This window comes from Stegastes partitus, unplaced genomic scaffold (genome assembly GCF_000690725.1).
Source record: "Stegastes partitus isolate 25-593 unplaced genomic scaffold, Stegastes_partitus-1.0.2 Scaffold1768, whole genome shotgun sequence".
Classification (NCBI taxonomy): domain Eukaryota; kingdom Metazoa; phylum Chordata; class Actinopteri; family Pomacentridae; genus Stegastes; species Stegastes partitus.
Window position 1 is genome coordinate 155363 of NW_007579499.1, and position 24642 is coordinate 180004.

General features: G+C 42.0%; 1 protein-coding gene across 1 annotated transcript in view; it reads left to right on the top strand.

The window, feature by feature from the left end:
* LOC103372505 (staphylococcal nuclease domain-containing protein 1-like) overlaps positions 1–24642 on the top strand; it is a 49574-nt gene that overhangs the window by 12375 nt on the left and 12557 nt on the right. The window contains exons 2-5 of the mRNA XM_008302160.1: positions 5980–6103; positions 9025–9094; positions 12764–12877; positions 16910–17113. Coding sequence (XP_008300382.1) covers positions 6000–6103; positions 9025–9094; positions 12764–12877; positions 16910–17113 — 492 coding nt within the window. The 5' untranslated portion in view covers positions 5980–5999. The remainder of the gene's footprint in view (positions 1–5979; positions 6104–9024; positions 9095–12763; positions 12878–16909; positions 17114–24642) is intronic.

The following is a 24642-nucleotide window of genomic DNA, read 5'->3' on the forward strand; positions in this document are numbered from 1 at the left end:
GTGCCCTTTGACTGCACAACCCCATTCAGCACCTGTATAGAGTCCACTATGCCTTTCCAGACCACAAAATAAACCTATAAAACAGTTGTTACAGAAAACATGGAGTCAAGTTAATTTTTTTCTTCTCAAACAGCAGGAAAAAGAACTCTCAGCACATGCTGTGCCAAACAGCAGTGCAGCAGAGAAAATAAAGGTGACAGGCTGTAAAAAGCCCATCAGCACCTTATTGTACATACACTTTTGAGTTTAGTGGGGGGTGTGTGGGTGCGTGTGTGTGTGTGTGTGTGTGTGATTTTACATGTCAGTTGCACATTCCTTTAGCCATAAAGATTCATCGTGAAGCCATGAGTCATGAACTGCAGTGATGAAACTTGCCATAAACAAAGATTTAGCGTCCGGTCGTCATCTAACAAGAACCCAAGGTCAACAGTCCGTCCTGTTACTCAATATTGTAAATACAATTTGCATGAATAAAGCATTTTCAATTAAATACACACGCATACACACCAAGGAAGGAAGGCACACACTAACTTTTTTTAATTAGATTAATAAATCAAGGAGGTGGCTGACTGTGACTGCTGTAGTCCACTGCCACTCTGGTAATTCTGCACTGAACCACTGTGGCAACGCTGGAGGATAATGATGCAACCACACCACCTATATATATGTGTGTGTGCGAGTGTGTGTTTGCCTATGATGCAAGGGTTCAGGAAGCAATTCATCTGCCGTGTTTACAAAAAAAAAAACTGCTTTCTCTACAAAACGCTGAGGATGCGTCTGTTTGGTGTGTGTTTGTGAACTGATGCTCTTGTTCCACCCGCTGCATTTATCAGCTATCGGTTTTAGCAGTGGGCGGCCAAAGAGGTGTTTGGACACCCCCGCCCTGACCCAATCAAACTGAGCCTCCCAGCTTTCCCTTCACACTCTAAATCCCTTTGTATCCCTCCTCGGTGTTTTTTCTGCACGTTTGACATCATGCAAATGAAGGTTTCCTGTCTGCCGTTGGTTGGCAGCTGCCTGCCTGCCTCAGCGCAGATAACCGTGGGAAAACAGCATCATTATTTATATTTTCTTGTTCTCCACCAGCATAAATAATATTAGGTGTTAATGACAACTCACAGCAGCAGTACAGAAGTAGAAAGGTGTGTGCAGCGCCTGCCTCCAAGCTGTTTGTTTGATAGTAACATGCATAGTAAGCAGAACGTACTAATTTTTGCACACCGACAGGCGCGCCGACTGCATTTACTTTCGCACGCAAGAAAACAGGTTAGTGGGAGAAAACATGTTGCTGCCATAACCTGGTACAAGCTCGTGGTCAGAAACGAGGCTTCTCCTCTATCTCGTTTTTACCCAAGGCTGGCGTGCTTCAAATGCATCAGTGACGCATCAAGCAGCAGCTTGAATTTATAATTTATTTTGGTCATTTGGACTAAAGATGCAGTGAGAAGACAGTCTCTGCAGTGTGAGAGCACACAGTGTTTTCTTACTGTTTGTACATATTTGAATTCTGCCCCTTTTTTCTACTGCTCAACTGACAGTAGAAAACTGTTCCACGGTTCCCATATTTCTCAGAGATAACCTGTTTTTTTTCCATCATACATTTTTTTGTAAAAGATTGGGAGGTTCTCTATACCCCAGATATTAGTTATTTCCTTCTTGCCTGCAGCTTCGGGATTAACTGTTTTCCATACAAAGATGCAACGCTATGACTTTAAGATTGATTTTTGTATCTCTCTGCCTTGCTGCAGCAGACATGCTTTCCCATTCTCAGGTCTTTGTAGCACAAAGCACATTTGCAACCTGTAATCATCCCTGTAAGAAACCCACATGGCCAAGTAACAGCATTTGTCCGGAAGAAATCAAGCTGTGCTGACTATGTTCAGAAACTGACTTTTTTATACATTAGGTTCAAATCTGGTTACTGCAGAAATACAGCGAATATATATTGGTTTAAAGACTGGTGAAGTGTATGTATACATCGACGCCTGGTCATAAAATGCAGGAGCAAGTTTTAAAATACTTGATCTGGGGGTTGTTAGAATAAAGATTTTTCCTACATTTTTACATAACTTTACTACTTTGATTAACACTCTGAACCCCAAAACCTACTGGTGGGTTTAAAAGGCAAAGAAAAAAAAAGACCCCAGAGCTCGAATCTGTAAAAACAGAAAGAATAGTTGAATTCTGAACTTTCAGACAGTCCTTGAACCATTCATCCGTGACATGCTGTTCAGTCAGGAGTTCAAAACGGTGACATTTTATCAAAATAATTTTTCTCTAAATGTCTAAGTTAAACATTTGCCACCTTGAAGCTATTAGTCATTTAGCTGTGACCAACAATCACATGAAAAAAATAAAAAACTCAGGGACTTTTTGGGCTGAACTGCAGGCTGTGTTTACTCTGAGCAGATAGAAGACAACTATGGAAACTACTTCAAATTATTAGAAACACTTGGGTACTTAGAAAAATAGTGCACATGAAGACTCCAAAAAAACAAAGGCAGCTAAACCCAACGAATTCAAATCAGTTTCTTATAATATTTATGACATTTCAGTTCTTCTGGTCATGGTTGTGTTGTTTCCACAGGGGTGCAGGACTTTATATTGCAGTAAAATGATCCCACAGTCTGACATAGTTCAACTGAGGGTTTGATGAAAACTAACAATCAAGAACAGTATAGTTGCGGTGGATCGTAATTGAAAATATATTTATGAAAACATTATGTAGAGCCGACATTCTGACTAACTCGCTACTGTTGCGCTGTGCTCTCTCTCGTCTGTCTGTGCACTGTGGGTGTCCCCGTTTCACACTGTGATGTTAACAGTTATGAATTTATTTTTTCACTGCATGAGAAAATGGACATGTGGCGTGAGAGCATGTGAACAGTGTCAATTGCATGAGTCTCACGGTCAGCGCGTGAGATTTGGCAGCACGGCCACATCGCACTATGCCGACTCTAACTCGGGTTCTTCGCTAACTTACCTTCTCCGTAGATGAATCCTGTTTAACTAGCGAGCTAAACGGTTGAGCCTTACAGTGACAGTACAATCCTGCTTTTAGCTCGTTTAGACTTTAGCTGGGCCAAGCAGGTTCTACGTTTTTCTAACTTTGATTTTCAGTCAGTGAAGGAGGTTAAGCTAAGTGCCATGTTTCCCACATCTGTAAACAGTCCAACTCCTGTGATGATTGGCAGACTGTGATTGACAGCCAAAGGATGCTGTGACGAGCAATCAGCAACAAGTTTAACTGAACCAACTCAAAGGGTGGTCCAAAAATGTGGGGTTTTTTTTCTTTCTCATTCTTGTTTCTTGCTCAAAATATAATCATCTGACTGCAGGGACTGTATAAATAGGTTTTTACTGCATGTTATATAACAGTATTTGATCAAAACTGTCATGGCACTATTTTTACATCATCCCTTTATTGTCTTAAATATTTGTATTTATACTCTCCATGTAATGGGGCTTTGTTTTTGCCTCAGTTTGCTCCTCTGTTTTATGAATTTATGTGGTTAAAAATGCTCCATTACACATGATTCTGGCCCTCCTGCCCACAAACCCCCTCCAGGTGGCATATCAGTGAAAATGGCCTCTAAAAATACCACCATGGAAATTCATATGGGCCACTTTACTAAACTAGCTGCTGTAATTGCTTCCACACACTTCATACCGCTCCACACACAAACACGCAGCCACTTGCGAACACTAATAGGCATGTGTGCATAAACATATTCCGTAACACACAAACAAATATATCGTACATATTGCACAAACACCACAAAAGTGGCTCTCTTGGAGATGCACATACTTAGTGGTGTTCACAATCAGCTTCCCAATTGCAATTGATGAGTGCAAATCAGGCTGCCACTTACCGCAGACACTGGATCCATGAAGCACAGCCTCGCACTCTGATTTTTCCAAATCTCACCATATCGACAGCCACATTCTCGCCTTGAATCGGTCATGATAGGTCTGCCGCGCATGACACAATGGCTTGATAAGCCATAAAGACCCTGTGTGAGATGAGCTTCTTTACTCAAAGCTCTGTTTCTCCAACAGAGTCAAACCTCTGTGAACTGCATGAAGCTAAAGGGCTAGCAGCAACAAAAAATATATTATTTTTTGTGTATTTTGTTGTCTGCCATTCCTTAAGACCCCCCACAACTTGATTGCCCCTCAGCTTTACAAGCCACTTAGAATTTTACTCATGCAGTTTATCTGAGGAACCAGTAGTGGTCTTGGTCAAATTTACCTTTGTTTACTTTCCAGAGCTGCTTCTGCTAACTCTTAATTGTGTCGGCCATATGCAAAGCCCACCAAATGTTCTGCTTATGGCTTCAAGAGTGAACACAAGAGTATTCATGCACTCCCAGCATCTGAGGAGCTGAAGGTTCAGTGGATTACTTTAGATGACAGTGTCACCATAACAATAGAAAAATCCTTGGTGCAGCTAATGATGCGAACATTGCCATTAGCTTTGATCGTATGCTGACTGGTTATAGTTCTGTGGAATATGTAACGCTGAGAGAACTTCAGAGATGGTAGAAACTTTAGAATCGATTTCAAACCGATAAACAAGGACTGGGTGCGTTACTGTGTTTTCATATCGTTTGTTGTGCTGATTGCTTCTCTCCTTCTCTCTGTGCTCACATATTCTGCATTTTAATACAGCCAGATTCCCAATAAAGCTCTTGTTCACATATTTTTCAGTTTCAGTTGTTGGACAATAGATTCAATACGAAGTGAACTGAAATGCAGCTCAGAATGCATATTTACAAGCAGTCACTTCATAGCCTTTTCCAAGCTGCTGCTCTGCGATGCTAAACTACTAATTTTACAGCCGCTATGTTGGCTGACAAATTCACCATAGGCATGAGTTAAGAAACGACTCTGCTATGAATGTGGTGATGTTTAAAATGATTACTCAGAGGGAAAGTTAGAAGCGATAGAAAGTCCTGATCTCACACACTCATTACATATTTGTGTGGTCAACTGTTGTTGTCAGACCTGGAGAGTTTTCTTCCTGAAGGGGGCGTAGATAGCAGCAGGTTAGCGACACTTAAAGCTACAGACACTGAACCAGCCTGTTTAGGACAGGGCTAAAACCAGAGGTTATACAGCCAGGGTGAACTGAACTATCTTTGTTGGCGAGAAATTGAAAGATACTTTCTGTATGTGAAACTTTGATTAATTAGCTGGAAATGGCACAAGTTGGGAATTTGAATAACATTGGCCTTTCTTTCAATACCAAGATAAAGCTTTATACAAGTTTCCTTTTGTTCCACCAACACAGATTTGTATTGTTTTTGTACATTTGAACTAATGCATGAAATATCTTCTCCAAGGCAGTGAGTCCATTTAACTTGAACTCGAGTGTCTTATTATGCTAAAGCATGCAATAACGTAATTAATTCATTCATAACAAAAGGCAGAATAATTATTAGGAGTTGCACCCCATTCAGTTACAAACAGCACAAACCACCCTCAGAAGAATTCTCAGTCTGTGTCTGCACACAAGAAGCCAAGTCATGCTTTGCGAAGCTGCGTCAGTCTTTATTTCATTTATATTCAAGCACTATTTAGGAGCTCTGCATGGGGTAAGATACAAGCGTGTTCATTTTCTGCTGCTGCCTCAGGACTCAGCCTCTGTCAGTCACATGCAGGCCAACATGCAAATGAAAGCTAAGTACTTGCACCTCCATAGAGACGACTTGCTGTAGAGAGTTTAAATGGGATTGTAGATCCATTTTACACACTATAGTTTACCATTCAACAACTTCTCTGTGGAGAATGGAAATGCATATTGTGAATTAGATGGTAATAGAGAAAAGGAAGCAAACACACCAATGTTCAAGTGAAAGGAAAATGGGTCATAGTGATGTAATGAAATGCAATTTGAAGAAATGAACAAAAACTGTAATCACACTAAAAATTTGTGAATTGAATTATGATTCTCATCCATGTCTGTGTTTCCATCAGGGGGCCAGCTGGAGAGTCTGATGGAGACCATGAGAGCAGAGATCGCCGCCCAGCCGCCCGTGGAAGGATCCTACTCCGCACGGCGCGGGGACTACTGCATAGCCAAGTTTGCTGATGGTGAATGGTATGCATACAGCTCATTTCTTATGATACTTAACTACATCGCAAAGCCCTAGACTATCAGTCTGGAAACTGAGCTCTGAATCTGAATCTCTGTCTCCAGAGCCGCATATTTCAGATTTGTGGTTATTCGCCTTCCAGCTTCCCCCAGTGCTTATTGTTCTCTTGTGTCCATTTCTCTCTGTTATCCTTTACTTTCGCCCCACCAGCCACAAGTTTCTTCCTGTTAAAAAGGGGTCTTTTTTTTTTTAAATCCCACTGTGCCGAAGCGCTTGCTCAAACGGAATTGTTGGATTTGGTAGTTTGCTCTTTATAATATAATAATGTAAGGTCTTGACCTTTCTATGGGCAGAGCGCTGCGATGACTTTGTGGGTTGTGAATTGGTGCTGTATATGTATTTATTTTTTATTTTTTTTTAAATGAATTGAACTGAATCTCAAACAGAAAAGATAGAGATGCTTTGAACCACCAGATCTGTATTGACACTGATAAGAAAAGTTATGTAGTGGATGTGAATGATCCATATTCAGTGTTTTTTTTAATCATTGCCTTATACAATCACTCAGCTGCCATGGGTCAGCAATCCCTGTGACATACATACAAATTACTGGTACTCAAGTATTGCAGACACCCTGAGGAGAAAACTTGGTTTGGGCATCCCTCACCTGCACAGCTGTGATTTATCAATCCTAGAAATTGACCACAGCTGCTAAAGCCAGACTCTCACGACAGAAGTTTTGGGAGGATATGCTCCCCTTTCACCTCCCTGAAATAGTGTTCAACCCTGAATATTTGTTAGAGGTTTACAGATCCAGTTTTAAACCTTTTAAACTGCTCGCAGACTTATTTGGGCCACAGTGACCGTATCAAACATGTTCAATATTTATGATACATATGATTATCATGCTACCAACTGGAACAGCAGACACTGTTACCTAACAACACTACTCGCTTGAGGGGCTAATGCTAGCTACAGATAGATAAACTAATCCTACCTCTAATAGACAAAAAGCATGTTGGCTGCTTATTTCCACTCATGTTCTTATCCAAACTGTAGCTTCAGCTTTTGTCAATGTAAAATAACGTTACAGCAAGGTGTTGCTCCACAGTCTCCATTTTGTTTACATCTACTTCCCCATGAAATGAATGATGTGGTTTGATGCACTGCATGATAATCTTATCCTATAGTGTGTGATGTGCTTTTATTTTCATATCTGAGATTAAAGAGAAAGGTACATGTGAAGTTTCTTTTTATATGTGTGATGCAACCTGATTTCCAAATCTGTGAGGATTTTAAAACTTGTAAAGTGTGAGCCTGGCCTGACAAACTTAACACAATTTGGTGAGGTACATACAGTATGTGCTATATAGGTATTCCTCTCGGGGATGCCTGACATTTCATTTATACCTTGTCTCTATTTAAGCCTGTGATTCGTTGACTGCAGACACCCACAGGGTGTAATTAGCTCACTGCCACTGCTTCAGCCCCTTAGAATCAGCAGTTGCTTGACAGGAACACACATACACACCTCTTCATCTCGTCACCTCACCGGATGTTGGAAGTTTACAGATGGTCATGGGGACAGATAGAAGTCACAGTGATCGAGGGAGGGAGAGAGAGAGAGAGAGAGAGAGAGAGTCTGTCAAGAAGGTGACGGTGAAAAAAGATCAAGAAACTGATTAAAAACCAAATGTTCACCCAACACAGGTGCTGTCCTTTCCTTCTTTCTTTCTTCCATCCTTCCCTCTGTCTTCCTGTCCTGGTTTTTGAGGGCAAAACTAAAGTTATTCTCCTGTCCTGGCCACCAATACAAATCAGTGAGCATTTTAAACAGGCCATCTGGTGTAAACCTTCACTTTCTTTAGCCTGTTGTTTGTAAAGAAAAGCAGGAATCCTGCTCCAGGTGGCAAATGTCTGCGATTTTTGTTCCATATTATTCAGCCAGCTAATTATGTTCATGTTTCCACTGGTCTGTGTCCATATCTTAGTATTCTGTGATGCATGTGGAATGTCGGCTTGTTTCATTCGGTGGCTGATTAGAAATTCGTCGCCTTTCAAGGCCTCTCAGAACACCAGAGTCAAAGTGAATAGAAAAGAAAGAACCTCTGTTCATCAGTCTCTCACACTTTGTCTCTCGCTCCCTCTTATTCTTGCTCCTCGCACTCATTGCTGTACTTTATTTCTTCCGGTTAATCACTTATGCGGTTTTAAGTCTGTTCTCTTGTCTCTGTCTTTGTCCATGTGGGACTAATTATTTGGCTTTTTCCTGCTGTCCTTGGTCTGCAGCCAGTTTGTCTTCTTCTTCTTCGCTCTCATTTGTTTGTTTGAGCTAGAAGTCAAACAAGTGATGGTCAGATGAAGAGACACACTGAATCAAGTGTGAGGAAAGCTTGCCTTTTTTTTTGTAGCTTCTGATCATAAGCAGGATTTGGCCATTACTCAGGCACTTTATGTTGTTTTTTCCCCCCCTCCATTTGTCACTGATTGGTACGTCCTTGTAACACCAAGTTTGTTTCCATTCAAATGCAGCTCGCCAAATGTGCAGCGAAATCGAAAAGTGAAACAGTCAGGTTTTTGTGATTAGCGCTAATGCACTAAAGTTATTTGCTACAAGGCAAAAATAGGTTTAAATTTCAGTCTTTTATTGCAAGGAGGCCTCTGTGCAATTTTCGCAGCCCTGCCGTGTCCTGATAGATCCCCTCTGTCCCACCTCACTCCCCCGGCCTGCTCATCCTCTCCAGCTCCTCTTCCCCCGATCACAGCAGACAGATCCTCCAACACCTCCTCCCCAGGGAAATAAGCACAGAATCATTTACTCATCTCCTTTTCCTCTTGTGCCCTCTGTCTTCATCTCTGTTTCCCTGTTCTTTCTCTCTCTCTCTCTCTCTCTCTCTCTCTCTCAACTATTCTTTTGCTGCTGCAGGTACAGAGCCAGAGTGGAGAAAGTTGAGTCACCGGCAAAGGTTCATGTCTTCTACATCGACTATGGCAACGTGAGTAACTTTGTGACCTGAGTTTGATTGTGTGTATAATTAAGCGTGTAGTTTCCATAACATATTTTTATGCACATATTGACATGACATTAGAACAAGTTAACTGAAATGCCACAATTCAGTTTTTACTCTCCCTTGAGGTGTGTTTTTTTGTTTTATATTATCCAAAAAGAGTGAATGAAAACACTTTTTTCAAATAAGTACCAACCATTTAACTCAGATGACTGACTGGCTGTTTCTGCTTTAGTTGTCTGCGCCTCTAAACAGCATGAAACATGTCAAATGCCAGCTGACCTGAAAGAATAATTACAACTTTCCCGATGGGGAAACAAAAATTCCTGAGAACTTCTCTCAATTTGTTTCTCGCTGCACAACAAAGTTTTGTTCATTTCTTTTTCTGCTACGCATTTAAGCAGCTGGCAGACAACTATTTTTTTTTTTTGTTTTCGCGACCTAGCCTGTATAGCGCCACCTTCAGACGACACTCCAACCTGCGGTATTTTTACTGCAGATTCGCCTCATACAATTCTATGAAAACGCAACTTGTGTGTGTGTGCGATGAAAAAGTGCCTTCATTAAAACATCATGATGCTGTTTGGGGATCAAAACACACACACAGAAGCAAAACTGTATAATGGCCAAACCCATAACTGGAAGCAGTCTGGGATTTTTAGGGGGATTTCTTCTTCATTTCTTGCATCTGTTAAGTCACCAGCTGTTTTCTTATTTTTGTGTTCAAAGAAGCCTTTATCTGTCTTTTCAGTTGTTTTTTTTTTTTTAGGACAAAAACATTGTTAGCTTGTTTGTTTTCCTTTTATTGTTTAGTACTGAATCAAATACTGCATCTGAGAGTATTGTTTTATTCCTTTTCATGACAAAACCAGAACTCCCCCCCCCCCTCTCTCTCTCTGTATTTTTTTTTTTTTTGTACTACTCCATGATGACGAAGGCACTATATCCTTGCGAGTGCGTTATTGTGTCTGCCCACGTGCACACACATGCTTGCATCACCAAGTGGCTCATGCAACCAACCCTCAGCCTGCGGGAGATTTCCCATGATGCAGTGGAGCACACAGTGTGTGACTGACCTCAGAGTGGGGGACAGATCGAGGGTTGGCTGGCAGACGCGATTCGTCCTGGCATGTTGCTGAAAGTGTGATTCTCCGAGGCCGACCTGGCACACAGGAAAAAACATCAAGCTGATATCTACCTCATTCTTTGTAGTTTTGCGTCATTTCAGGTTGAGTCAGTCTGGCCTTGATTTCATGGCTCTGTGTCATGAGCTATTAGTTGATAATACCGCCACCTCTCCCAGGTACAGGTCAGTACCTGAATTATTATGGGATCATTAGCAAACACAGCAGAGCACTTTTGTCATTTCATTTTTTAAAGCCCACATTTACAGTGCTGTCAAAGTCTAATATGGCGTAGATAAATCTTAACGTTTTAGCCATAATAAATGTTCAAGGTATTCTCTGTCTAGACTGTTCAGTCCAATGAACACATTAACCTAAGATATGGGGGGTCATTAAATTAACTTCCCACTTCTAATGGTGGTATTTGTCTGACTTCCCAGCGCGGTGTAGCCTGTGGTGATGGCTGATTGGCCATTGTTCGCATCAGCTTACCCCTGTCAATTTTCTTGATTTATAACAGCGAAATATTGTACATAGCTTTCATATGTGCAGATTGTTTAGCAGTGCTGAACTTCCACTATCTATTGCCAAAGACAAAATGAGAATAAATGTGCAGACAACACTATGATGTGGCACTGGAGATGTCCACAAAGCAAACTGATGCAGATAGACATCAATGTCATTGAAAAGAACAACTGATATGACTCTTATGACCTCACCAGACACAAGAAACACTTTGCTGTGTCGTTGGTAAATTTTGATCTATTGCAACAGAGAGAAAGGCAGAATATGTCCAGTATCTTTCTCAAAGAGATTCAGAAGAGTGGCAGCTCATTTATAGTACGACAGCAAACACAAAACTCTGTTCCATCGACTCATTTTGAAAGGTTCGACAGTCCAGCTCTCTCAGCCCCAAAACCTGCCGGTGAGTTTGAGGGGGTTGTTATTATTATTGTTATTTACTTTTTAATCGCTAACATTACACCATTTATCAGGGTCAGAAACTATGAAAACCATGAGAAACAGTGGATTTCTGACTTTCCAGTAGTCCTTGAACTGTTCATCTTGACTAGTTGTGAGCCTAAAATTGGGATATTTCATCAAAATGCCGTTATTCTATGTGTTTCATTTAACAGTTTTACCTAAAAATAAGCGGTTGGCATCAGGTTCTGTTTAAAAAAAAAAAAAGTGATTCTCATAATTCTTTGTTCCTAAGTCGTGAAGTCCGGAGCGACTCTGCTGCGACGCCACAGGACAAAACTTTAAGCCTTTAAGCTGAACTGCAGATTGTGTCTACACAGAGCAGATAGGATATAATTATTAAAACAAATTTTAAATGTAAGTAGAAAAATATCTATAGCAGCAACATCTGTAGGCACTATAAAAAAAAAATGTGCATATAGATTACAGGTTTCTAACATTTTTGTAAAATAAAAACTCAAAGAAAGTTTATTCCTTTTGTTATGATTTGTGGCATTATAAGTGTGTCATTCTGCATTAAAGACATGTTTAAGTGCTCCTAGCCATGATTGTGCTGAAAATAGGTAACATGTTACTAATTGAAGATGAACAGATGACACGACTACATGACATGTAACATGTGAATCAATGATAACCTGTGACTTACGGTGGTTTGTTTTCACAAAAGCTGTTGAATTTATCCAACACCCTTAAACCTGTTTCTCAGCTTGCATGCTTTTTAAAACAGGTTAGAACCTTTCGATCGCCATTGTATTCATACACACAATACCGTCGCCATGTTTACATCTTACTCATTTTGTTGTGCCTTCTAATCTGATAAGAGTCTGGCGACTATCAACCCGACATCTATTGACATCTTTACTCTTAGCTTGTAGCTAAGCTGGAGAACAAATGGAGCTCAATAAGAGGAGCCTCAGGGCCGATGTAGAAAAGCCGTAACGTGATTGTGAGTTGACATACATGCAAGTACACAGCTTTTGAGCCGCAAAATGGCATCTGTCCATTGTTCAGCTGTAAACTATCGTTGTTAAAGTGCCATACTGATTGCAGAATTGATTTAGAATCAAGGACAAATAGACATACATTGCAGTCTAAAGGATAAATGTACAGCCTCTCTTTGACTCTCTGAGGCTTTTTATTTGAGACATGTATATAACTCAAACCCTGACTATGAGCTTTTAGGAACCTTGTTACAGATTTCTGTTTTTAAGTGTCTTTATGACTGTAATAAATGAGCCAGTTGTCCAGAGATCTGCCTCTGTTTACTGGAGATACAGCAAAAGATGTACATCTCTTGTGTTTGCTCGAACATGACGGACACAACCTGACAGAAATCTTTAACTCGTAAACCAAACAATTTCCAAAGAGTTCATATCTTTGACCTTAAAGTGACACTGGACTGACTTCACTGATACTGTATTTGCACTTAGTTTTACAAACGCAGAAAACCAAATGCCTTAGTGTCTACTTGTGATTGATCATCGACAGAAAAAACTCTGCAAAAATGTTCTATGTTGGGTCTTATTTTTGTCCTTCCTTCATCCTCCCTCAGAGAGAAGTTGTGTCGTCCACCCGTCTGGCTGTAATACCTCCTGCCTTCGGCACCAGGACCCTGCCAGCACAGGCCACCGAGTATACCTTCGCCTTCATCCAGGTCCCACAGGACGTAAGTGCACAGACGGGCACACGCGCCGGGCGGAGATACGTGTCGCAGCTGAAAGCTTCAAAATTAACTTTGAGATATCAGCTTCTTCAGTCTCATTTTCTGCCAGCTTTTGAAAGTTGACTTTCCTGGCAAGACATGAAAACTGTTTGAGCTTCACTTATCGCACAGGGTGATAAGTCTGGAACTGACAGACAGGGTTGAGTTTTCATTCCAGGCGAGTGTTAGTGAAAATTATGCTCATACATAATGCATGCTGTACAAAGCAGACAGAACAATGACAAACACCAAGTCATTGATTTACTTGTTTGCATAAAATTTGAGAATAATTGACTTAGCAGCTAAGACGTTGTTTTATGAACACTTTGATAACGTAGACTTTGTTTCTTCAGCAACCTCACACATCTCATAAATTGATTTAAAAAAAAAACATCCAGGTACTTTGTGTTTGTGTACACGAATGTCCATCTAGTAGCAGAGCAGCAGCTACTGTGTTTTTATTTTCCCCCCCAGTTTACATCCCAGTGTGTTTACTCAACCTCCGGTGACCACTCGTGTGCATGTTTGTCTGTGCGTGAGCGAATGTGTTTTATCAGTGTCAGGCGGGTCGACAGCATCCAGAATAGTTTGCGCGGATACAAAACATGTTGTCTTTCGCCGTGCGCCTGATTGGCGCAGCGCTAAGCCCCGTCTTCAGCGGCTGTGTGTGCGTGCATTCGAGAGTGTGTTTAAGGGGATTTCGTTCCACTTAACCTAGATAAGGTGCAGAGCATCTGCATGTTTGTAATGTCATATGCTCCTAGGTTTAACATAATTACACACACTAGACCTGACTGGTTTGTTTGCTGTTGTTTTGGATAGAAGTTAATGCAGTCTGATACAACAGTCCTCCAATAAATCCGGCTCTCGTTCATCTTTCATTCATATTTGTGGTCAGTTTAGAGGCTGTTGTGTAACACTTAAACCATGCAACCCCTTTGTAGGAAATACTGTATGTGGTGGAACATTATCACTTTGGGAATGAGAAACAGATAAGAGTTGAGAACCGCCGATGTAGAAGAACGAGCATGTTTTGTATTTAGGATTTTTTTTTGTGTGTGTTCGTGTGAGCTGGTAGTACTGAGGTACATGCTGTCACCTGTCTCTGAGTCAGTGATGAAGTGATCCATCTGTTCGTCCAGCCCAGGGGATACAAGCATCACCTACATGTTACTGCCTCCAAACGCATGAAATACTCGCACAAACCCAAAAAAACCACATGTTGGAAGCTGACATGCACCTTACACCTCTCCTACTCACTCTGCCTGTCACGCCGCATCTGTTCTTTCCATTTTCTCGTGATTTTTTCCTTTCATGTGTCTCCTTTTTTTTTTCCGAAGCCTTTTGCCGCGCCACTGACACCGCCAGCGTGGCACCTCACTCGTGCTGCACCTTTTGCCGCTTCGCATAGGAGAGGTTGCCGCCTTTGTCTTGCAACCTGCCACCTGATTCACTGCACAAGATGTCTCGTCTTCAAAAGTCATACGTCTTCATCGTCTGTCTTCAAAAGTTCTTTTCTTAACACCAAAAATCCTGCCACTAGGATGACATCATTCTGCTGCCTCCCAGTGCTGTTTCAGAAAGTGACAATATCTTCAAATAAAGCATGTCAGGATTGCGGCACACACTCACTATTCTGCTGTTTTGGAGGGGGGAGGAAAAACACTCTGTGTAACTTGACAAAATAGGAGCCAGAATGCACATGTTGTTTTCATGACATCTCACTGTAGCAGCTACTTCAATTGGAGCAAAAACTGCTACCAATTTTTTTTTGCAATATTTTATCCAGTTTTACTTTGGATGTCGTGAATTCTCAGCTATCTGCACTCAGGACACCGTGCCATTTCTGTGCCCGACACAAAGTCAGTTTTCTCAAAAGTGCACTTGAAAACACGATGAATGGAATTCTTTTTTTTTTTTTAGTGCCACAGTAGCGGCAGTGGTTTATAGACAACTAAAAGTCTTTACTCAAGGTAAAAATAGAACTACGCCGATTACTCAATAATTTATGGAGATGCATCAGCTAATTATTTTTACAGTCTTATAAACATTTGCTCTCAACAAGAGATTTGTTTTTTTTTTTTTATTGCAAATAAATTAATGAACTCATTTTACAGTAAAGGTCACTTGAAAAGCGTGAAAAAGCTTTGGCGTTACACATCAACCCGTCTTTTTTTATTCAAAACTGAAGCTGCTTTGTGTGAAGACCACATGCACCTCAGAAGTCTGAGTTGTATTGTCACATTTTTACTCACGGAGGGCTCTTTTTTTTTTTTTTTTTTACTGCAGCTCTATTGAAAGCACACAGGATACAGAATTTTACAGCCATAATTGATAAAAAAGAAGAAAAAAATGAAAAAAGAACCTCTTGATTTTGCATGTTGCCAAAACTGGAAAAAAGTGACTATATATTACAGATATTTTACTACTTACTTTTTGTATTTGTTTTCATGCTTGTCTCCTGCTGCTCTGTGTAAACACAGCCTGCAGTTCAGCTGAAAAGTTCCTAAAATGTTGTCATGTGTTGTTTGCAGTGAGTTAGCGATCCCTTTTGATTGTGGCTAGCAGCACAAAATAAGATTTTAAAAGAATCTGGTTACTTCAGTCTTTTATTTTTTGCACATTTTGCAAAAGACATGCTGAATAAAGTGATTTCAGTGAAATATCACAATATTAAGCTAATATTTGGTTATTTTCCCAACAAAACCAAAAGAGATTTTGTTTCTACATTTTTTTTTGCTCTGATAAATTGTATCATTTTTGCCTCTTTTTTTTTCCCCAACCTTTTGAACCTGCCCACAGGTTTTGAGGTTCAGATAGTTGATATTGCTCAAAGCAGGCCATTTTTTAAAAAAAAGGAGTATTTTGATATCGGTACAGAAGCTGAGGTGCAAAGGCAAAGCATTTTAGGCTGCATCAGAGGGCTTTAAAACAGTCTGTTCTACACACAGAGGATGAGAACGGGTCACTGGAAGGCTCTCATTAATTTTGTATTGTCTCTTCACGAGTGTCAACGCATTCTTCTGTAATAGTCTCTCCCTTGTTTTCTCTCTCCTTCTGTGTCGACTGTCTTTCTCTATCGCCGGCCCTCTCTCACTCTGTCACACATTATCTCTCCCTCTCTCTCTCTCCCTCGCCCTGAGCTTCCCTGCAGCGTCTGTGACAAGTTGACCGGGGGGGAGAGCGGGGACAAAAAAGGCCCTTAGTTTTGTGCCTTGAACAAGCTTCCCTGCCCACACTTGCTCGTGCACACGTACACCAGACACGCACATACCCAAGGGCGGCTAGCTCAAAGGGGGTTGCCATGGAGACAAGACCAGGGCGAGAAAGAAGCGAAGAGATGGATGGTGTAGGGGAGGGATGGATGATGGCCAGGGACTGATTTTTTTGTTTTTAAGTGTCTTCTTGCCTTTGAAGATGCGGCTCCCTTGTTTTTTTTTTTCTCATTTTCACCCTGACTGCTGGAGGACGCGAGGTCAGGATCGCATTGCAGCTGTTCTATCTCCTTCTCCGCCATATGTTCAATCAAATGCCGGCCTTTCACATTGGAGAAGGTTAGGATTGAGAAAGGGTGAAGCCGGCTAACCGAGGAAGAGAAGACAGCTCCACAGCTCCAGTGATGAGGAGGCTGGAGGGAAGTCAGACTTTTAGATAGTTTAGCCAGACTAAAACGTCTTGAACTGGTTGAGGAGATAATTGTTGTACTGAGTGAATATTAAACTGTGATCAGCTGGTGAATGATTTGTATAGCTGTGTTCCTACATTGTGTTTCTTTCCATCAGAATTAAAATCACACTTAGGTTCACACACATACATGGTGTTTCTGTCAGCCCCTGCAGTGCATGAGCCATCACTGATAATGCACTAATTTTCCCTTTCACCTTTATCCCTGAATTTCTCCCTCCCTTCCCTCTTCTCCTTATCTTCCATTATCTCCTCCATCTTTGTTTTTCCTCTCTCTCCTCTTTCCTTCCCACCCTTTCCTTGCTTCTCCAGGAGGACGCCCGTGCCGACGTGGTGGACTGCGTGGTGCGGGACATCCAGAACAGCCAGTGCCTGTTGAACGTGGAGTATTCGGGCGCCACCTGCCCACACGTCACAATACAGTTCGGGGACACCAAGGACGACGTGGGACTCGGCTTGGTCAAAGAGGGCCTGGTCATGGTGGACGTCCGCAAGGAGAAGCATCTGCAGAAGATAGTAAGTGAAGCAGTTAAGATGTACAGCTGGGGATGGGAGGGGCAGTTCGACGTCTTCTGCTCCCTCTCTCCCTCTACCTCTTCCTTACATTTAGGAAACCAGTCACATTCTCTGTCCAAGTTAATGGCACTTTCTGTCCTCACCAGGGCTGTGGACTGGCCAGTCATGGTTAATTATATTGCTGCGGTGCAATGCAAATTCGACTTTCTGCTTGCCGTGGATCCACACCTAGAAAACAATCCCTGACAGTGATTCGTTGTTTGTAGTCGGGGTGAGATGTGGAATGCACTTTGAGGGGAATTAAAGGCGAGGGACTGCCTGCTCGGAGGACGCGTCAGTTAGAGAGTCACGATGTCAGTTTGGGTACATTTTCCAAGCTGCGTCCCTCCTCCGACTGTTGTTTGTGCTGATGCCAAACACGAGATCACATTACCCGTCTTTGAAAATACCTTTCTCTGCCTGCCTTTTACGAATCAGTGGCTCACAGCATGGGTGCAATGCACAGTAGGGATCAATATTTGTGCCGCCACCGTCGTAAATATTGTAGATAATTGTGTGAGTCTTTTCATCAAATGGTAGCAGGTTCTATTTACCTTTACGTAAATGTGAGGCATTCTTGCTGGCAAATACCCCCTGGGTATCATTTAATGTAAAAATGTCTGTTAGCCACCTGTTGCTCTCCAGCAGTCCAATAATTGCCAGGTTTCCATGTTAGCATGCATCTAACTGCTCGTTTCTATCTCAGGTTGTCATGTATAGATTTTTTTTGATACGTGAAAGCTAGTATTACACTAAATGCCTGCAGGCAAAAAAACGACATAATACCTCTCCTCGCTTGTCAATCCGCAGTCGCGCAATATACATTTAAACACCTTCACAATTCGCCTCAGACGGGCGGCCATTTCGTCGAACCATGAAGCATCGCTCATTTACTTTTTCTGTCATTATGCTAATTTGCCCGGCAGACTTGAAGACACTCTGTACATGAAAGATAAAGAAAAATGGAGGATATTTATTCCTGCTGCAATTACTGCTTCTGCACGGCCCCAATATTAGTCACTCTCGCTTTATTTAAAAATTTCAACTCGCGAAGGAACGGAGAAATATGTCCACCAGGGTGTAATTGTTCATAAATATAATCGCATCGCGTATTCATCTAAATTAGAGGCTAGTGGGAAGAACGGACTTGTCAACGCAGTCTTTCAAACAATTTATTCTCTCGCTCGTGGAACGTATTTACCAGCTCACTTCCCGCCTCATGGTCAGTCAATAAAGCGGCTGTGCATCATTGTGAGAGTGTTTTGACCTCTGACCTCCAAGGAGTAGCCAGCGACCATAATGCAGTCTCTGGGTAATGGACCCTATAGACAAAGGATAGTGATTAAAACCTCCCAGCCATTCGACTAATAGGCTTATAGACTGCACAGATTTAGGTTTTGTTGGATCAAATGGTTCCTCTTTAGTATGCAGCAGCTGTGTTTCCACAAGCATTCGCCTCTTCCTTGCTGGCTACAGACGAATATTTTGATCTGGAGAAAGCTTAACAAGCAGCAGTGTTGCCAAAGTGCTTACAAGTGTGTTAAAGTAAAGCTCCAAAGCGTTTCTTGTTGATAATTCCACCCATCAAGCCTGCTTCCAAGCTCAAAGCCATCACGGAGCAGATCTTCCACATTTTTCACTTCATAAAAACAAGCTCAAGTGTGATTAGATGACTTTCAAACCTCTAAATGAAGTAAATGTGCTTCTGATTCACACTATCTGCAGGCTCGTTTGATTCGGCTGTATTGTAGCATCTGAATTGCACAGCTAGAAGTTTGCTTTTAGGGTAAGAGATCTAATGTGTTTATTATATACTGACATTTCTAAAACTGCTGTGCTTTTGCTCTTAGAGGCATCATTAGAGATGAAAAAACGTTATGAGTTTAATGCTCTACTGCTGAAATGATTAGTTAGCAACCCGCTATTGATTAGCAGACTGATAGAAGATCGATAATTGATTGCCATTTGGCTGAACAAAACATCATTTGGGACTTCTTTTTTTTTTTTACATTTTGGCCTTTTAACAAAATGAATAATTGGTCAGCTGATAAAAGAATGGGCAAACTAATTGATAATGAAAACTGGTAGTGGAAAAAATTAAAACTATTGATCACTATTGTAGTGATGATTTAATTCTGCCGGTTCCCCTCGACCCTGCTCAGTGTTTCATGGGCTCATAACTGCTATTCATTTGCTACTTCAGTGAATACTCGTGTCAGTGGTCTCCCAGTGTTGATGTAGAATCATTTGCTTGCGAGGTGCATCCTGGATCAGAGATTCATGAGCACCACTGCACCAGCTGCTGTTGCGACAACGCGAAACGCTATCTTGCAGGGCCAAGAGAGCCAAAAGTGTTCAAAGATACACCCTTTTGTTGACCTCTGGATCAGTGCCCTCATTCCTCTCTTCATTTACAGAAAGTTCCCCTCAAGCTTTTGATAGTGTCGAGCCTTCTTAGTTTGCACACTGAGCTCCTTCCCTCCTCCTCCTTCTTCCTCTTTTCACTCATCCAGACTATCAGGCTCCTTGTAAAAGTGACTTTTGTCCTTCCTATCTTTTCCATTTTGTCTCTGTTCTTTATTCATTATCCATTCCTGGGGATTGGAACATGGTCATTGTAATCTGTACTCTAGTGCTAAAGCATTACATAACAGATGGGCTGTAATGTTCACTGGCACTTCAGCAACCATTAATAGTCAGTCATAAGTGCACTGAAGGTTAACACCAGTCTTTGAGGATGGCATTGTCCCAAGAGAGCGGAAGCGGAGAGGGATATTCATCCATTTGGGGTTTTATTTCTTTTTTCAAGTGCCTTTTCGCCTTAAGCCCTTCTTTTGTAGATGCGCGCTATGAACACCATATGGACAGCTATTGTTTCCGCTATACGGCAATATCATGGAGGAGGATAAACATCGTGAGAATGTGGGTGAAGAGATGATCACATGCCAGCCGCTGGTTTGATTTAACGGAGGTGAGCCCAGATTGACCCAAAGGTGTGTGTGGATGATGGAGCGTGAGATTATAGTACAACTGTCAAGCAGTGTGGAAACGATCCAGAAATGCAGATTGTCATCAGAGCATTCATATAAACTGATGAGCCACAGCATTAAAACCTCCGGCCAAAGACTGTGTAGCTCCCCTCAGGCCAACCAAAGCAGCTCTGACCTGTCGAGGCATGAACTTCACAGACGTTTCTTGTGGTGTCAGGCACTAAGACTTCAGCAGCTGATCCTTCAAATTCTGAAAGTTTTGAGGTAGAGCCTTCATAGATTATTTTTTCAGCACATCCCAGATGAAGCTCTTTGATAGACCTCAGTCGGCTGGGATAGACTCCAGCCCCCCCGCAACCCTAGTGAGGATTAAATGGTGTATAGATAATGGATGGACAGCCCTGATAAATGAGATCTTGGAGAATTTGGAGGCCATATCAACACCTTGATCTCTTGGTCATGTTCCTCAAATCACTCCTGAGTAATGTTTTGTTCTCAAATCACATTGCTTCTGCCGGCTCGCCCTCCTCCCAGAGTGCATCCTGTTTCCATCCCCTCCCGAAGCAAACGACACACATGCAGCTGTCCAGGGGATGTAAAAGAAAACATTATTTGTCCAACGAGGCCGTGTGCTTCCACTGCTCTATTGTAGGTGCTTTCAGTGATGGACAGGGGTCAGCACGGTCACTCTAACTGGTCTGCTGTTACTCAGCCCCGTGCGCAGCAAGCTGTGATGCACTGTGTGATCTGACACCTTTCTACCACAGCAGCATTAAGGTTTTTTTAGCAGTTTGTGCTGCAGTAGCTCTTTTCTGGGATCGGACCACACAGCCAGCCGCTGCTTCCAGTGCGCATCAATGACCCTGTCACCACTTCACCAGTTCACTTGGAACACTTATGTTGTCAAAAGCGCAAAGGTAAAATGTATCCCAACAATTTAAATGAAGCATTGTGTTGCTACAGAACAGCTTATAAATCATATTCACACACTTTCTTCTTTGGTACAGATTGAGTGATTTTTTATGATGGAAAACATTCCCACTAAATTCAGTCAAAATAGTCACAATCCAACATTTTTTACTTGCTAGATCATCTCTGCCATTTTGGAGATGTTCTGACCCAGTCGTTGAGCCGTCTCAGGTTGTCAAAGTCACTCAGATCCTTACACTTGTACATTTTTCCTGCTTTCGACACATCAACTTCAAGAACTGACTGTTCACTCGCTGCCAAATGTAATATGTCCTGCCTCCTGACAGGGACCACTGTAGCAACATAATAAATGTTATTCACTGTGGCTTTTAATGTTGTGGCTGATCGTTTGAAATTGTTCATATCCATTACACAGGCTTATTGTGCACACACATTCTGTTTTCACATAATCAAGCAGATTTAATGTCATGGTATAAAGTTTAATCTGTCATACATCTGGCATGTCATGCATGGTCCTTCTGCACATGTGTTTTTTATGAGGCTTTTATATGTAGATTATCATCAGAGAGCAGTATCATTGCTTTATCACCAACACAGCAGTGGAAACAGAGGGGATATGTGCTTTACGTCAGTAGATCAGGCATCAGGAGCAGCCTGGCTCCAGTTGCAGCCTGGAACTTGACCATAATTTCCAACAAAGAAAACTGTTCTTTCCATTGCCCCTCTGTTTCTCTGTCTGCTGATCCTCTTTATCACTATTCAGACAATTTAAATTCAGATATAGATCTCGAGAACCTTTTTGTTTCTGCGGAGATTAACCGGTAACAAAGACGAGTGTGCGATCACGGCGGTGTGCTTCCCTTTGCTCACCCTTAAGGCACAGTTCTGCTGCACTATGTGGACTGTCAGGTACAGTTGACTGCCATGCAAAGTGGCAGCGAGTTCTACATGTTATCATCATGTTATCATAAATGAGCTGTTAGCAAAGCTCAGCAGCTCAGTAATGGTCGCCCTAGGCGGCTGGATTTAGAGCAGTTTCAACCATGTCATTTGTCTGATTGCCCCCGTTGGCAACTGTTGTTCTTGAGTTGGGAAAGAAAAGCTGCATTTCTTCAGTATAAAATCTTCCAAATGCATGAGTAGGAGTGCACTGAAGTGTGGAAGGAAAAAAAAGCACCAGGATGCACAAAGACAGTAGTTTGTGTTTGACCAATCATCACTAACGGTTTAAATATGACAATACTGGTAACAAACAGAAGACGATGAATGTTTGTCAGATCTCCTCTCGACTTATTCTGTGCACATAAGCAGCACATTTGGTTCTTCTCTTCTTCTAAGACCTGAGACTCTCACACACTCTCACTTCATGGCTTTTCCACCTCAGGCGCAGCAGATACACTAAGCCATCCTTAAATTGTCCTGGCACCATCAACTATCCACTCCTAGTGTGGCAACTTGCCAATCTGGCACACAGACACTCACTAAAACACTTCCTTCTTTTCCTTCATCCCTCTTAATGTCTTTCTCCACTCATTGTTCACAGCCTGATTTCTAACATTTTTTTCCTGCCCCCCGCCCCCCTTCACCACTTCTACAACATCACTCAGTTCCTTTTCTCCTCCACCTCCTATCGCCTCTTATCTCCCCATTGCTCTCCTCTTCATCACTTCTTCCTTGTTTATCCGCTCATATATTTTCCGTTCCTCTCACTCACTCAGTTTCTCCGTCTTCTGCACATCACTGCCTGACTTTACTGTCATTACTACTTTGTTCTCTGCTCAGAAATTCACTCCATCATACTCTCCTCTCCCCATGTTCTTTTTTATGAAAACTTTTGCTATTCGTGTTACCCAACTGAGCTTGAGCACGTCATTTAGACAGGCTTCTTTGGCGGCTTGTTTGGCTTTTGCATGTGCTAATTTGCATTTTGTCTTTCAGTGCTCTGTCATGATGAGCAATAATCCCCAGGAATTAAAGTGGAGAGGTGCTCAGATCAGACCTGGTGGCGGCCTCATAATGAGCTGTGATTTAAAATGCAGTTATGTGCAATTATTTGCGACTTGCATCAGCCGGTTCTGCCCTGTGAACCCACTCTGTGCTGATAGTAATGCCTCTCTTTTGTAATTTTAAGTGATCCTATACAGCAGCAAGACACGAACTGTGTCTGCGTGTGTGTTTCTGTAGGCTAATATTGAACAGAGAAAGTGAAAAATTGTAAAGGGCTCAACAGAGAACTACATACACTAGAAATATATTTTTTGTCTTTCTACCTGATTGGGTACACAAGTAATAAGTCCCTGCAGCAGCTATTTTTGTTGAGCACACAGAAGCTCACACCCAGACCTGATATTTCTTTGTCTAAGATGTAATGAGTCTGTCATGGCAGCTCAAGTGGAAGATGGCTGTGTGGTTAGAAGCACTATCTTTTGTGCTCTGCTGCTTTTCACCAGTGTTTTCTGTCAGCAGCCGCCAACAACATGACTGATTCGAACTCTGGCAGGCCACTTGGTGCTCACTGTCTCGCCCAGTCGCCTCAGCAAACTGACATTGGTGCTAGCCCCCAAAGTTCATTAGCGTTACAAGCTAATAATCTCCAGTTTGCTAATTACAAGTCAATTACAAACACGAAAGTGTCTGTCACTTCTTCGCCGGTGCAATTATTATCAATCACCAACAGCCGAGCCTGCGTATCGACCAAAGCCCAGTTTCCAATATGTTCCCGACTGAAAGGATTAAGCTGCAGCAATGGTATTCATGCACCTAAAACTAATGCGTATGAACACATGCTTAAGATCTTTATTAAAGTGTGTGTGAGCAGAAGGCAGGCTGTGGGGAAAACAGCTGTGAGGTGGCCTCCTAAGAGTGAACGCTGCAGATGAGAGACCTGGAATCTTTAATTACTCAGGAGCCCCTCGGGAAATATAGTTTTATTTTTTCCTTTTATCTTCTTTCCCTGTATTGTTGCTGTATTCACACAGAGACCTTGCTTTTCATGTACGAACACTGACTTTAAAGTTGTGAAAGGCTTTGAGGGAGCAAAAGGGACACCTCCAAGGGGTCGATCACATGAAATGCAAGCTTCGGGTTTTTGTTTTTAATGCGTCTTTTCCCACAAACTGCCTCATGGGTAGTGTAGTTTTCTTTCAGCATGCAATTAGAGATCTTAGTGTCGTTAACAGCACAGCAGTTGCATTGCGGAGTAATTGCGTTAATGGGGTTTAAAAGTGTAGATGTGGATGGAGCTGCAGCTGGATGAGGGGAATCCATACAGGAAACCAGGAAGGAGGCTCGCACATATACAGGATGCCTCCAGGGATGGCTTGTTCCATTTATCAAGGCACAATTGCACTGTTTGGAGCATATACTGTACGGCGAGGGGGCTCATGTGATGTAGTCCTCTGCTACCACGCTGTTGAGGCACTGGTTTGGACACTGATGATATGCCTCATGGGAACGTTGCTGCCTCGATACAGTAGGTTGACTGTAACAAAATGAGGCCTGGTGGGCAAACAATGTTTTATGTAGCATTGCTGCTGCTGCTTATGGGCTGTCCCCAAGCACAGAGGACAC